The sequence below is a fragment of the Mobula hypostoma genome, chromosome 3 (assembly GCF_963921235.1).
Source record: "Mobula hypostoma chromosome 3, sMobHyp1.1, whole genome shotgun sequence".
Lineage (NCBI taxonomy): Eukaryota > Metazoa > Chordata > Chondrichthyes > Myliobatiformes > Myliobatidae > Mobula > Mobula hypostoma.
In genome coordinates, this window is record NC_086099.1 from 150,284,986 (window position 1) to 150,299,284 (window position 14,299).

Here is a 14,299-nt window from a genome sequence, read left to right on the forward strand (position 1 = left end):
GCTTCATCTTTACAGTAGAGGAGGCCATGGATAGACATGTCAGAATGGGAATGGGATGTGGAATTAAAATGTGTGGCCACTGGGAGATCCTGCTTTCTCTGGCGGACAGAGCGTAGATGTGTACTGCGTCCGGTGCTCCCAATGTGGCCTTTTATATATTGGCGAGACCCGACGCAGACTGGGAGACCGCTTTGCTGAACATCTACGCTCTGTCCGCCAGAGAAAGCAGGATCTCCCAGTGGCCACACATTTTAATTCCACATCCCATTCCCATTCTGACATGTCTATCCACGGCCTCCTCTACTGTAAAGATGAAGCCACACTCAGGTTGGAGGAACAACACCTTATATTCCGTCTGGGTAGCCTCCAACCTGATGGCATGAACATCGACTTCTCTAACTTCCGCTAAGGCCCCACCTCCCCCTCGTACCCCATCTGTTACTCATTTTTATGCACACATTCTTTCTCTCACTCTCCTTTTTCTCCCTCTGTCCCTCTGAATATACCTCTTGGCCATCCTCTGGGTCACCCCCCCCCCCCGTATTTCTTCCCGGACCTCCTGTCCCATGATCCTCTCGTATCCCCTTTTGCCTATCACCTGTCCAGCTCTCGGCTCTATCCCTGCCCCTCCTGTCTTCTCCTATCATTTTGGATCTCCCCCTCCCCCTCCAACTTTCAAATCCCTTACTCACTCTTCCTTCAGTTAGTCCTGACGAAGGGTCTCGGCCTGAAACGTCGACTGCACCTCTTCCTATTGATGCTGCTTGGCCTGCTGCGTTCACCAGCAACTTTGATGTATGTTGCTTAAAAGCAAGCCTGTAAAGTTGTGCGATGGATAGGAAAGAGAGGGATGTCTGAGATACAAGGTGACTAAGAGGAATAACAGTTATGTGATCAAATGGCAACAATTGGAGATTAAGAATGTAGGAGTTGTGAAATCTAAAGCAGGATGAGTTGGCGAAGTTTGCAGTTTATTTGTGACTTTTGGGAGTCTTAGCCAGATTACATTTAATGTTGCTAGCCTGATCACCAAACTGCAAAACGATTTGCTGCCAAGAAAATTAACTCAGTGATGTTACATGGCATCTCAAAATCGACATAATTTCAAGTATTTCCAAATAGAGGAAAATAGTATTGCATATTGTATCACATTATGTTAGATAAATTCAGGTTTGGGTAGAAAAATAGGGTAACCATTTTCAGTGAAATTGAAAATGTTGTACATTTTGTATAAATGGACTCCCTGTTAATTGGGCCATCGGTTAATCAGGGCAGCTGCTTATTTGGGACAACTCTAAGAACAAAAACTAATAGAAAAAAAATACCCAAAGTTTCCTTTGTTTATTTGGGACATGCCGATGCTGAACAGTTTCTTATTAGTGTCAGTTGTGTGTGCTTGTGTTCATATGCTAGGAGAGGCAAGTCCCCATTTTACTGGCTTATGAGGCCTGCCAGATGCCCTCACCTGGTTTAGCCCACCTGCTGAAGCAGTGTACTAGGGTGTGGCCACTGTCACATGCAGACAGATACTTGGAGCCACAGGTGAGAGCTGAGTACCCGGTGGGGACCGAAGGTGTGTGAGCCGCCCCAGAATGGACACAAGCCCCTTCACTGGAGGTGCACCCCTCCCTGGACACTCCATATGCAACAGCATAGACTGGATGAGTTCCTTGGTGGATAACTAATACACAGTTTTATGACTGTAATAGAGTTGGTAGTGTTCTAATTTGTTATGTATTTAATTTAAATACTTAATTTGTTACTCAGTTAAATGATTTTTTTTGTACCTTTTTAACTATTTCATGAAACTTCAGCTAATTGGGCAGCCACTTAATTAGGCCAGTAAGTACTGGTCCCAATTAACTGGAATCCACTGTAGTTTTTCTGCTATAACACATAATACAAATTGAAAATAACAGGATTGATGAATTAGAGAACACTATTTGTATTGCACAAACTGAAAATGGTATAACTATTTGATCAGGACTAGAACATTACTTTGGAAATTACGAAGTAGAATAGAAAGTGTTTTTGGGAAGTCTCAATTTTCCCATGATGCAATTGTTTTTATGTTTTCTATAATGAGTTTCTTAGGAGTGCAGCTTTTACAATTCAGAATCGCCCACATTAATGTGACTTTAGACTCTCGATATTGTATAATTAGTTGGCAGTTTTTCTTTAAAGTTATCAGTAAACTAGATGCAACAATTCAAAAGATAGATTATTATTCATTCAAAAAGTTAATTAAGTAAATTTAAATTCCTTAGATGCGATGCTGGGATTTGAATTTGCCAAATTATAGTTTTTTTTATATCTGGTATTAACTATAATATGATGGATATCAATAACTTTCATATAAATATATATTTCAAAAAGAGCAAGAGTGTAAATGTCAACCCTGGAGGAAATACTTCTATCTTGGTACCCCTGTTTTGAAGCAAGTCAATCATCCTTAATCAGTATTTGTATCCATACTGCCATTGTTTCTTTAATCCCGTAATTTCTTATTATGTACTCCTACATTACTGAGGTATTCAGAAAAATGTCATAAACTAACAGCTCAACTTCTATTTTGAAATCACTTCAACTTTTCATTCTTTGTGCTACTAGCCGTGTTATTTCAATTTTATTAAGGAGTTAATTCCTTGGAGAGGGACTTTCCAATAGCCTGCATGAATCCTACAATTTACGATTTATATGAAACTTTATCCAACAGGTGGGTTGGAGCTAAATCCAGATGCTGCAGATTTCATTCCTCGGGAAATTAAAGAAACACAAAAGAACAAGAATTCAGAGGATTTTAGCAGAAACAACACATGCATGCCACCATCAAGACAGCAGCCATTTCGAAGTTATCGTTGTGGGTTGACACACAGAAGGGAATATTGCCAGCAGTCAAGAAACCATTATGAAGAACCAAACCAGAATTCTCAAACTGGCCCTGAGGGGCATAGGACTAACCAACCTAAAGCAGGTATGCACAGCTTCCAAAATCAGCGTCGTCACCGGATAAAAGATGATAAGTCTTGTTCTGGAGAAATGTCATTTACTGATGACTCACAGAGGGATACTGCTGAAAACCTTATGCAACCAACTGAGAAAAAAGTGGTGAAAGATTCTGTAAAGAAAAACACAATGGAAACGGGAGCAAATTCAATGAGAAACAAGATTCATGACATGGAGCAAGAAAATTGGTGTGAGCCAGAAAGTCAAAGGGGTGCTAAACCAAAAAAAATGAATCTGTATTTGCATAAACCCACTCGAGAAAGACTAGTCTTTGAAAAAGACAGTAGAATATTTAGAAAGAAATTCACTGAAATAACTGAAAATGCTTACCCATTGGAGGATGACCAAACAAAAATGTTTAATGAGCCTACAAGAATAGATAAGGATGGTGAAGAATCACAAAGAAAGTTTCTGAGAAGTAAGAACAATTATAGGGGATTCTCGAGGGGCAAAGAGTATGCTGTTGATGAAGTGTACAAAAGTTCAAGTGTAGACAGTGTTAGCATAGGCTCAGGCTGCTCAATAACTGCTTCAGATTTGGATGCCAAGGCTGATATAAGTGAGGAAAGAGTGAATCCCAACTTGAGGGAGCGTTTGAGTCACCGAACACAATCGTGGAAAGTGAATGAAGTGGACAGAAGGAAACGACGGCAAGATCTGCAAAAAAGGTCCTTTGATTCTGGAAGGAAAACATTTTGGAAGAAACAAATGGAATTGCACAAGAGTAAAGAGACTCACACAGGTTAGATTATTAAATATCATTGCTTAAAATACTCATATTTAAGAACACTTTCCATATTTAAGAACACTTTCAATGTAACAAAGTTACTGCATTTCTCGGTATTTGAAACCATATTTCATCCTCCCACTTTCCAGTCTATCTTATGTTGAAGGCATACAAAGATAGAAATTGTTATATATTGCAGAAGAATGTATGTTGTCTTGGGTTATGTACTTTTTCTTCTAGTTACAGCAAAATTATGTGGGGAAGTTGGTTAAGTGAACCTTTTTTAAAGAAAAGCTTTGGATGTAGTAAATGCACAGTTTATTAAGTTACTATGGTAGGTTATAAGCACCCTTGGAGTTCCCAATAGATTCTTAAGAGTTGTAAAACAGTTCCTTCGGCTCAATTCATCCCTGCAACGATATCAGGGAACCAGAGTATATAGATTTAATGTAACTGGTGGAAAAGCCAATAGATGATATTTTGGGGGAGGAAGAGCAATTAGTTTGAGAATCTGGAACAGAAACAAATTAAAAAATTCAGGAGAAAGTTAGCATCCTCCATTATATCTGTTTGAGGGGCCCCTGACCTTAAAATTGTTTGTTATTCTCCACCTCACTCCCTCTGTGACCTTCCTGCTTTTGACCTCCAACAATGAGAACAGCGCCTCATCTTTCTTTTGGGCACCTCATGGCCCCTGCAACAGAAAACTGAGTTCATTGCTTCCATTCTGTTAACATCTTCTGCTTGCCAGAACTCAGCAGTTCTGAAGTAGGGTCATCCGCCTGTACCACAAGTTCAGTTTTTTAAAATTTTTGTACAGATACTACCTTGCCTGTTAATCATTTCCAGCATTCTTTTCTGACAGATTTTCAGCAACAGCTGCTTCTGCAGTTTACTTTCACATTGCACTTTCTCCCTCATTCATCTTCCACTGTTTACGTTTCTCCAGACTGATCTGTTACAATCAATCACAGTCTCTTGGAAAGGAACCAACACACTTTGAATCACCTGAACAATTTTGGCCTTCTGTTATCACAGACAGTTCCATTTGTTATCTTCAGCCTTCATCTTCATGCAGTTATAATGGGTGACTTCAATCTACATGTAGATTGGGTGAACCAAATTGGTAAAGGTGCTGAGGAAGAGGATTTCTTGGAATGTATGCGGGATGGTTTTTTGAACCAACATGTCGAGGAACCAACTAGAGAGGAGGCTATTCTAGACTGGGTTTTGAGCAATGAGGAAGGATTAATTAGCAATCTTGTCGTGAGAGGCCCCTTGGGTAAGAGTGACCATAATATGGTGGAATTCTCCATTAAGATGGAGAGTGAGATAGTTAATTCAGAAACAAAGGTTCTGAACTTAAAGAGGGGTAACTTTGAAGGTATGAGACGTGAATTTGCTAAGATAGACTGGCAAATGACACTTAATGAATTGACGATGGATATGCAATGGCAAGCAATTAAAGATTGCATGGATGAACTACGACAATTGTTCATCCCAGTTTGGCAAAAGAATAAATCAAGGAAGGTAGTGCACCCGTGGCTGACAAGGGAAATTAGGGATAGTATCAATTCCAAAGAAGAAGCATACAAATTAGCCAGAAAAAGTGGCTCACCTGAGGACTGGGAGAAATTCAGAATTCAGCAGAGGAGGACAAAGGGCTTAATTAGGAAGGGGAAAAAAGATTATGAGAGAAAACTGGCAGGGAACATAAAAACTGACTGTAAAAGCTTTTATAGATATGTAAAAAGGAAAAGACTGGTAAAGACAAATGTAGGTCCCCTGCAGACAGAAACAGGTGAATTGATTATGGGGAGCAAGGACATGGCAGACCAATTGAATAATTACTTTGGTTCTGTCTTCACTAAGGAGGACATAAATAATCTTCCAGAAATAGTAGGGGACAGAGGGTCCAGTGAGATGGAGGAACTGAGGGAAGTACATGTTAGTAGGGAAGTGGTGTTAGGTAAATTGAAGGGATTAAAGGGAGATAAATCCCCAGGGCCAGATGGTCTGCATCCCAGAGTGCTTAAGGAAGTAGCCCAAGAAATAGTGGATGCATTAGTGATAATTTTTCAAAACCCGTTAGATTCTGGACTAGTTCCTGAGGATTGGAGGGTGGCTAATGTAACCCCACTTTTTAAAAATGGAGGGAGAGAGAAACTGGGGAATTATAGATCGGTTAGCCTAATGTCGGTGGTGGGGAAACTGCTGGAGTCAGTTATCAAAGATGTGATAACAGCACATTTGGAAAGCGGTGAAATCATCGGACAAAGTCAGCATGGATTTGTGAAAGGAAAATCATGTCTGACGAATCTCATAGAATTTTTTGAGGATGTAACTAGTAGAGTGGATAGGGGAGAACCAGTGGATGTGGTATATTTGGATTTTCAAAAGGCTTTTGACAAGGTCCCACACAGGAGATTAGTGTGCAAACTTAAAGCACACGGTATTGGGGGTAAGGTATTGATGTGGATAGAGAATTGGTTAGCAGACAGGAAGCAAAGAGTGGGAATAAATGGGACCTTTTCAGAATGGCAGGCAGTGACTAGTGGGGTACCGCAAGGCTCAGTGCTGGGACCCCAGTTGTTTACAATATATACTAATGACTTGGATGAGGGAATTAGATGCAGCATCTCCGAGTTTGCAGATGACACGAAGCTGGGCGGCAGTGTTAGCTGTGAGGAGGATGCTAAGAGGATGCAGGGTGACTTGGATAGGTTGGGTGAGTGGGCAAATTCATGGCAGATGCAATTTAATGTGGATAAATGTGAAGTTATCCACTTTGGTGGCAAAAATAGGAAAACAGATTATTATCTGAATGGTGGCCGATTAGGAAAAGGGGAGGTGCAACGAGACCTGGGTGTCATTATACACCAGTCATTGAAAGTGGGCATGCAGGTACAGCAGGCGGTGAAAAAGACGAATGGTATGCTGGCATTTATAGCGAGAGGATTTGAGTACAGGAGCAGGGAGGTACTACTGCAGTTGTACAAGGCCTTGGTGAGACCTGGAGTATTGTGTGCAGTTTTGGTCCCCTAATCTGAGGAAAGACATCCTTGCCATAGAGGGAGTACAAAGAAGGTTCACCAGATTGATTCCTGGGATGGCAGGACTTTCATATGAAGAAAGACTGGATGAACTAGGCTTGTACTCGTTGGAATTTGGAAGATTGAGGGGGGATCTGATTGAAACATATAAAATCCTGAAGGGATTGGACAGGATAGATGCAGGAAGATTGTTCCCGATGTTGGGGAAGTCCAGAACGAGGGGTCACAGTTTGAGGATAAGGGGGAAGCCTTTTAGGACTGAGATTAGGAAAAACTTCTTCACACAGAGAGTGGTGAATCTGTGGAATTCTCTGCCACAGGAAACAGTTGAGGCCGGTTCATTGGCTATATTTAAGAGGGAGTTAGATATGGCCCTTGTGGCTACGGGGATCAGGGGGTATGGAGGGAAGGCTGGTGCAGGGTTCTGAGTTGGATGATCAGCCATGATCATAATAAATGGAGGTGCAGGCTCGAAGGGCCAAATGGCCTACTCCTGCACCTATTTTCTATGTTTCTATCCCTTTCTTCAAATTAATACATACTTGTTTTTCAATTTTCCTCATTGATATGGGTGATACTATTTTCCTTTGTACTGATGCTGTGTTCCTTACTGTGTCTTTCTATCATATCCTGTTTTTAATAGGACGAAGGTCTAGAGTTTGTGAAAGCAATGAATGAAATTACTCTTATTTAGAGGCTGATAATGTCTTTAGGATTTTTCTGAATATATAACTTATTGTAGAAATCCCAGTGTTGCTGCCTGCGATATATATGGCCTTCTCGTGATAATGAAACTGAAATCACAAGAACAAACTTAAATTTCAGATATTTACAAAGCAGTCCTGCTTTAAATGCCAGAAAAATCTTGGTTAAAGGAACACCAACTGTTTTTCTAACTCTGTACTGCGCATAATTACTGCACACCAAAATACCTAGCCAAAAAGAAATTCTAAAAGCAGGGAATTTAAATTTTCTTAGATAAGAATTTCTAAAGTGTACATTACTATACAAATATTTACTTTTCAGAATGGCTGCTTTGCTCTTTAATGTGTCTTCCAGTTTTTTAGTTTATTTGTTTGAAATCTATTACAAGAGCAATTTTTGGTATCTTTGTGAAGTTCTTACCAAGATACACTGTGGTTTCTGAGAGTCCTAATGAACTAACATCAATGAGTCCAATCACAAAGAAAAGAAAATCTGCAGATGCTGTAAGTTCAAGCAACACATACAAAATGCTGGAGGAACTCAGCAGGCCAGGCAGCGTCTATGGAAAAGAGTAAACGGTCGATGATTTGGGCCAAGACCCTTCATCAGGTTCTGAAAGGTGGTATAACGGACTGAATGATTCTTACAATGTTTTCAAACATTCTTATGATTTGGGGACGTCCTTAATGGATGGGTTGAGGCAATATAAATAATACAGTTTGTTCAGCATATCCTAAAAATGAGGATTTTACAGATGAGACTGTCCCTCTATCAATTGCATTTGATTCCAAATATTTTTGATTCCTTTGTATGCATTATTGTGTAACTACATTTTCCTGTCCTTCAGCCATTCAGAAGACTGCACAGTTGATGTTAGTTCTAATGAGAAGATGGTGTTGTTGAACTGCCCTGCTGAAACTTGAAACCTTGTACATTCAACTCTTCTAACAAAGCTCTTTTCATGAAGACACAGTATTTACATCTGTGGGAAAATATCCCTTTTGAATGGAGTAACCAGAAACCTTTAACTTGAATTGGAACTTTTTTAATATATTCATTGGTTTCTGCAATAAACTAGCTATTTGCTATAATTTGTAGCTGGAACTTGTGGTTTTTAAAATAGTCTTTGATTTTCTATGTCGTCAGATCAGTCCTAGAAAATGAATTGAGCCAAGAACGTATCCTGTAATGTCTATTTTAACTTTTGTCTCCCTTTGACTCAAAATTAACAAGAACAAAATATTTTTAAAATGAGTATGTGGATTTCTGATTATTTTACAGAAATAAAATAGCTCTTTATTTGTCTTGAGGTATTGTTGATCTTAGTAGTAAGTTATATTTTCTTATTTATTTGACATCGTTGAAGGCAACCTCATAGGGTATACCAAGAAACTCTGCAGCACTGAAGGAAATTATTGATCTACAGGTTTCCCCCACCATCCGAAGGTAGAGCATTCCTATGAAACGCTTCGTAAGCCGGGATGTCGTAAAGTGAAGAAGCAATTACCATTTATTTATATGGGAAAAATTTGTGACCGTTTGCAGACCCAAAAAATAACCTACCAAATCATGCCAAATAACACACAAAACTTAAAATAACAATAACATATAGTAAAAACAGGAATGATATGATGAACACACAGCCTATATAAAGTAGAAATACTTTTCTACAATCATTGCTGCACTGTCCACCGTAGCAAAAATCTCGCACAAGCTTTCTCAGCAGAAACACTCTCTCCAGTAACCTTTAAGCTATGAAGCTGCCAAATCATATCAAATAACACACAAAAATACACAGCCTATATAAAGTAGAAATAATTTATGTACAATGTAATATCACTTACTGGAATCGGGAAGACAGCACCAAGCACCCTGATGATGGTGTGTTAGGCTGAGTTGTCAGAGGTTGGGGTGGTGGGACACTGGGCTGTCATCTCATTGTTGTCTGTTTCCATCAGGGCAGGCATGTCATCTTCTATGCCTACCTCGATGTCGAAGGTCGAGGTTCGTCGTCTGCTGTGGCTGATGTGGAAGGCTTGAAAAACGAGAGTATGCTTGACTGCTGAGCCTCGCACATTTTCCTATCATACAATTCTTTGTAAGGACTCAAACCATCCTGCAAATATGCCCTAAACCTACGTACTCTTTCAAAATTAAAGTCGTACTTTTTTGAAATCATTGCAGCGAAAATCTCCCGCAGTTGCTTCACGTTCAGTTCCTGGACGACTTCACTTTTGGTCCGTACTGCATTCGGTTTTGATTGTTATCCTTTCCTCTTCCAATTGCATCAGCTCTTCATCTATCAGTTTTTGGTCATGGGATGCCAAAACCTCTTCAACATCGTCTTCGTCAACTTCCGTAAGCCAAACTCACTTTGTCCTTACTTCGTTCACCACGATCGAAACGCTTAATTATGTCTAGTTTTACGCTAAGTGTAACACCCTTATGAGCTCTTTTAGGCTTTTCCGATACTGTACCTTAGAACTCATCTTGCAAACGAGTGCTCAAAATAAATGGAGATAAAGCACAGATGCTCACAGGCAAGTGTTTAAGCAATGCCGGCTAGAATACAGTTCTGGGGAAGGAGCTTGGCTGCTCAGGGCGTGCGCTGCCTTTTTTCGTAACAGTGAAAACACCTTCAGTTAGCGAAAACAGGTACTAATGTAGGTCTTTCATAACAGCGAGGTTTCGAAATGCGGGGGACACCTGTATTTGTGATTTTGTAACAATCCAGCGAATGTTAGTTCACCAGACTTGGTTGAATTTAATTTCTCAACTTGTGTGCCAGGATACAATTTTTTTTCTCTGGGATGCTGGACTCCTATCATGACAGCTTTGTTTCTTCACCACACTATCTTTACATTTGTGTAAGTAAATGATTTGATTATGAGCCTGCAAGTTGTGGAAGAAATTTGAAATGAAGTAACCACATCTCATTCTATTTTTGATATGGCTTTTCATGTGTTCTCTAAATGTGACTTTATCTCTTCATTTTAAACATAGCTTATTGAAATCAGTGACAACACAGAAAACAACAAATGCCATTTCATTAGCTCTTCACTCAACTCTGGACTCGTATATCAGTATGCTCTTTATTGACTACAGCTCGGCATTTAATACTATCATCCCCACAAACCTAATCGGTAAGCTACAAGACCTTGGCCTCACTACATCCTTATACAATTGGATCCATTATTTCCTCCCTTGCGGACCCCAGTCCGTTCAGATTGGCAATGACATCTCCTCTACATCAACATCTGCAAAAGTGCACCGTAAGGCTGTGTGTTCAGCCGACTGCTCTTCTCACTTTGCCCTTACGACTGTGAGGCTAAGCACAGCTCCAATGATGTTTTTAAGTCTGCTGATAACGCCACTGTCATTGCCCAAATCAAAGGTGGTGATGAATCAGCATATCGGAGGGAGACTGAAAATTTGGCTGAATTATGCTGACATCAGGACGAGGAAACTGGAGATCCTTGAGCCAGTTCTCATCGGGGAACCAGAGGCGGAGAGGGTCAGCAATTTTAAATTCCTCGGTGTTATCATTTCAGAGGATCTGTCCTGGGCCCAGAACGGTAATGAAGAAAGCACAGCAGCACCTCTACGTCCTTAGGTGTTTGCAAAGATTTGACATGACATCTAAAACTTTGTCAAATTTCTATAGATGTGTGGTGGAGTATATTGACTAGCTGCATCACAGCCTGTTACGGAAACATCAATGCCCTTGATAGGAAAATCCTAGTTATGGTGGATATGGCCCCCCACCATTTAGCATGTACACAGAGCGCTGTTGCAGGAAAGCAGCATCCATCATCAAGGACCTCCACCATCCAGGCCATGCTCTCTTCTCACTGCTGCTGTCAGGCAGAAAGTGCAGGAACCTCAGGGGCCACACTATTAGGTTCAGGAACAGTTATTACCCCTCAACCATCAGGTTCTTGAGCCAATTGGTTATCTTCACTCACCCCATCACTGAACTGTTCCCACAACCATTGGACTTACTTTCAAGGACTCTTCATCTCATGTTCTCCATGTTTATTGCTTATTTATTATTATTATTTCTCTTTTTTTTCTTTTGTATTTACAGTTTGTCTTTTGCATACTGTTTGTTTGTCCATCCTGTTGGGTGCAGTCTGTCATTGATTCTGTTATGTTTCTAGGAGTTATTGAGTATACCCACAAAAAAATTGAATCTGAGTTGTATATAATAGGAGCAGAATTAGGCCATCCAACCCATCAAGTCTGCTGTGCCATTCCACCATGGCTGAAATCATAAAAAGAGAACCTGCGCAAGAATCTAACAACTCTGGTTAAGGCAACTGTGCTGCAAGGAAATGAAGTGGGAAATAGTGGAGCTTTAAGATCATAGTTTTGCTCAACTAAAAACAATTAGAGATCCAGAGGAAAAGTGTGGAAGCTATTCCATAATGTGGATGGATATGTATGATAAACAGTCACCTTTCCTTCATTTGTACTTTGAAAATAAATTTACTTTGAACTTCTGATCATTGTCAAATGACATTTTAAAATACTCAGTTTTTCAGTCCAACAGCAGTTCTACTGTTTATTCACTGTACACCGGTAGTTTTCTTCTTCAGGTACTAGTATTATTTGTTTCATCTGTTCCTTTCTATCAGGCTTGCTGATTGAACACCTTACAACCGAGAAGTATGAATGTATGGTTTGCTGTGAGGTGATCCGTGTAATGGTACCCATCTGGAGCTGTCAAAGCTGTTACCATGTATTCCACTTGAACTGCATTAAAAAATGGGCAAGATCACCAGCTTCGCAGGCTGAAGGTTAGTTTGTTGTACTTTAATTTTCACATGCAGTATTTGAAATTCTGCTTTGGCTTGTTTCAAAATATTTGTGTATACAAATTATAATCAATTAATTTCGAGATTTTATAGCACAGATTATGGATGTGCTGAAAGGTGCACAGGAAATCTGATGTTCGGTTCTGCCAATGGCAAAATAGAAAAGTGCATTTTTATCTGCAATACATGAAGCATCTATGCCTTCTGTAAATGTCTTATTTCCATTGTAAGTTGATGATAAAATGCTGTTGATATTTGCTCAGTTTGTCTTTTCACATTGGTTGTCAGTCATTATGTTTTTTTATATAAATTGTGTATTTACTTTTCTGTAAATGCCTGCAAGAAAATGAATCTCATGATACTATATGGTAATATTTAGATACTTCGATTTAAAAAAAAAATCACTTTGACTTTAACTTCAAATTCAGATCTGCCTTTAACAATTCTGGGGTCTCTTAAATTTAATCATGTACTTTTGAGCAACAGACAATGTTCTAGCGGAACTGAGCTGGTCATGTACTTTTGAAAACTGTTTACTGTTATGGGAAGCTCAACAGCAAATTTGATCACACTTAATTCCTTAACCAGCAGTGTGATAATGGGCCAATTGTCCTAACTGTGGCCAGCAGTTCCAAAGGGTAACGTCCAAGGATATACGGTATAATCGGAAAGATAGGTTAGTTGGCAGAGGGGGTGGTGTGGCTCTGTGTATAAGAAATAATATTAAATCATTGGAAAGCGATGACATAGGATTGGAAGGTGTAAAGTCTCTATGGGTTGAGTTAAGAAATGGCAAGGGTAAAAGGACCCTAATGGCAGTTGTATACAGGCCTCCAAACAGTAGCCGGGATGTGGATTACAAATTACAGCAGGAGGTAGAAAAGGCGTGTCAGAAAGGCGATGTCATGATAATCATTGGGGATTTTAACATGAAAGTGGATTGGGAAAACCAGGTCAGTACTGGACCTCGAGAGAGAATTTGTAGAATATCTAAGGGATGGCTTTTTAGAACAGCTTGTTGTTGAGCCCACTCGGGGATTGGCTGTGCTGGATTGGGTGTTGTGCAATGATCCGGAAGTGATAAGAGAGCTTAAGGTTAAGGAACCCTTGGGGAACAGTGATCACAATACTGGAAAGGGACACTTGTAGGAAAGACAGCAGAGCAGCAATGGCTGAAGTCTTTGCGAAAAATGAGGGAAGTACAAGACAGATATATTCCGAATAAGAAATTTTCAAAGGGAAGAAGGACACTACCGTGGCTGACAAGTGAAGTCAGAGCCAAAGTAATAGCAAAAGAGAGGGCATACAAGGAAGCCAGAGCTAGTGGGAAGATAGAGGATTAGGGAGCTTTTAAAAACTTGTAGAAGGAAACTAAGAAGGTCATTCGGAAGGAAAAGGTGAATTATGAGAGGAAGCAGATGAAGAATATCAAAGGAGATACTAAAATCTTTCTTAAGTATGTAAAGGGAAAAAGAGTTGAGGGTAGATATAGGACCAATACAAAATGACACTGGAGATATTGTAATGAGAGATGCAAAGATGGTAGAGGAACTAAATGCGTATTTTGCATGAGTCTTCACGGTGGAAGACGTCTGCAGTATACCGGACATTCAAGAGTGTCAGGAAAGTGAAGTTTGTGCAGTGAAAATTATGACTGAGAAGGTGCTAAGGAAGTTTAATGGTCTGAGGATGGATAAATCTCCTGGACCTGATGGAATGCACCCTCAGGTTCTGAAGGAAGCAGCTGGAGAGATTGCGGAGGCATTAACAAGAATCGATAGATTCTGGCATTGTACCGGATGACTGGAAAATTGCAAATGTTCCTCCGCTACTTAAGAAGGATGGGAGGCAGCAGAAAGGAAACTATAGACATGTTAGCCCTACATCAGTGGTTGGGAAGTTGTTGGAATCGATTGTTAGGGATGAGATTACGGAGTACCTGGAGCACATGGCAAGATAGGCCAAAGCCAGCATGGTTTCCTGAAAGGAAA

General features: G+C 40.0%; 1 protein-coding gene across 1 annotated transcript in view; it reads left to right on the forward strand.

The window, feature by feature from the left end:
- Window positions 1-14,299, forward strand: part of nfx1 (nuclear transcription factor, X-box binding 1) — a 94,724-nt gene that overhangs the window by 1,304 nt on the left and 79,121 nt on the right. Inside the window, exons 2-3 of the mRNA XM_063043852.1 lie at window positions 2,717-3,748; window positions 12,129-12,290. Coding sequence (XP_062899922.1) covers window positions 2,717-3,748; window positions 12,129-12,290 — 1,194 coding nt within the window. The remainder of the gene's footprint in view (window positions 1-2,716; window positions 3,749-12,128; window positions 12,291-14,299) is intronic.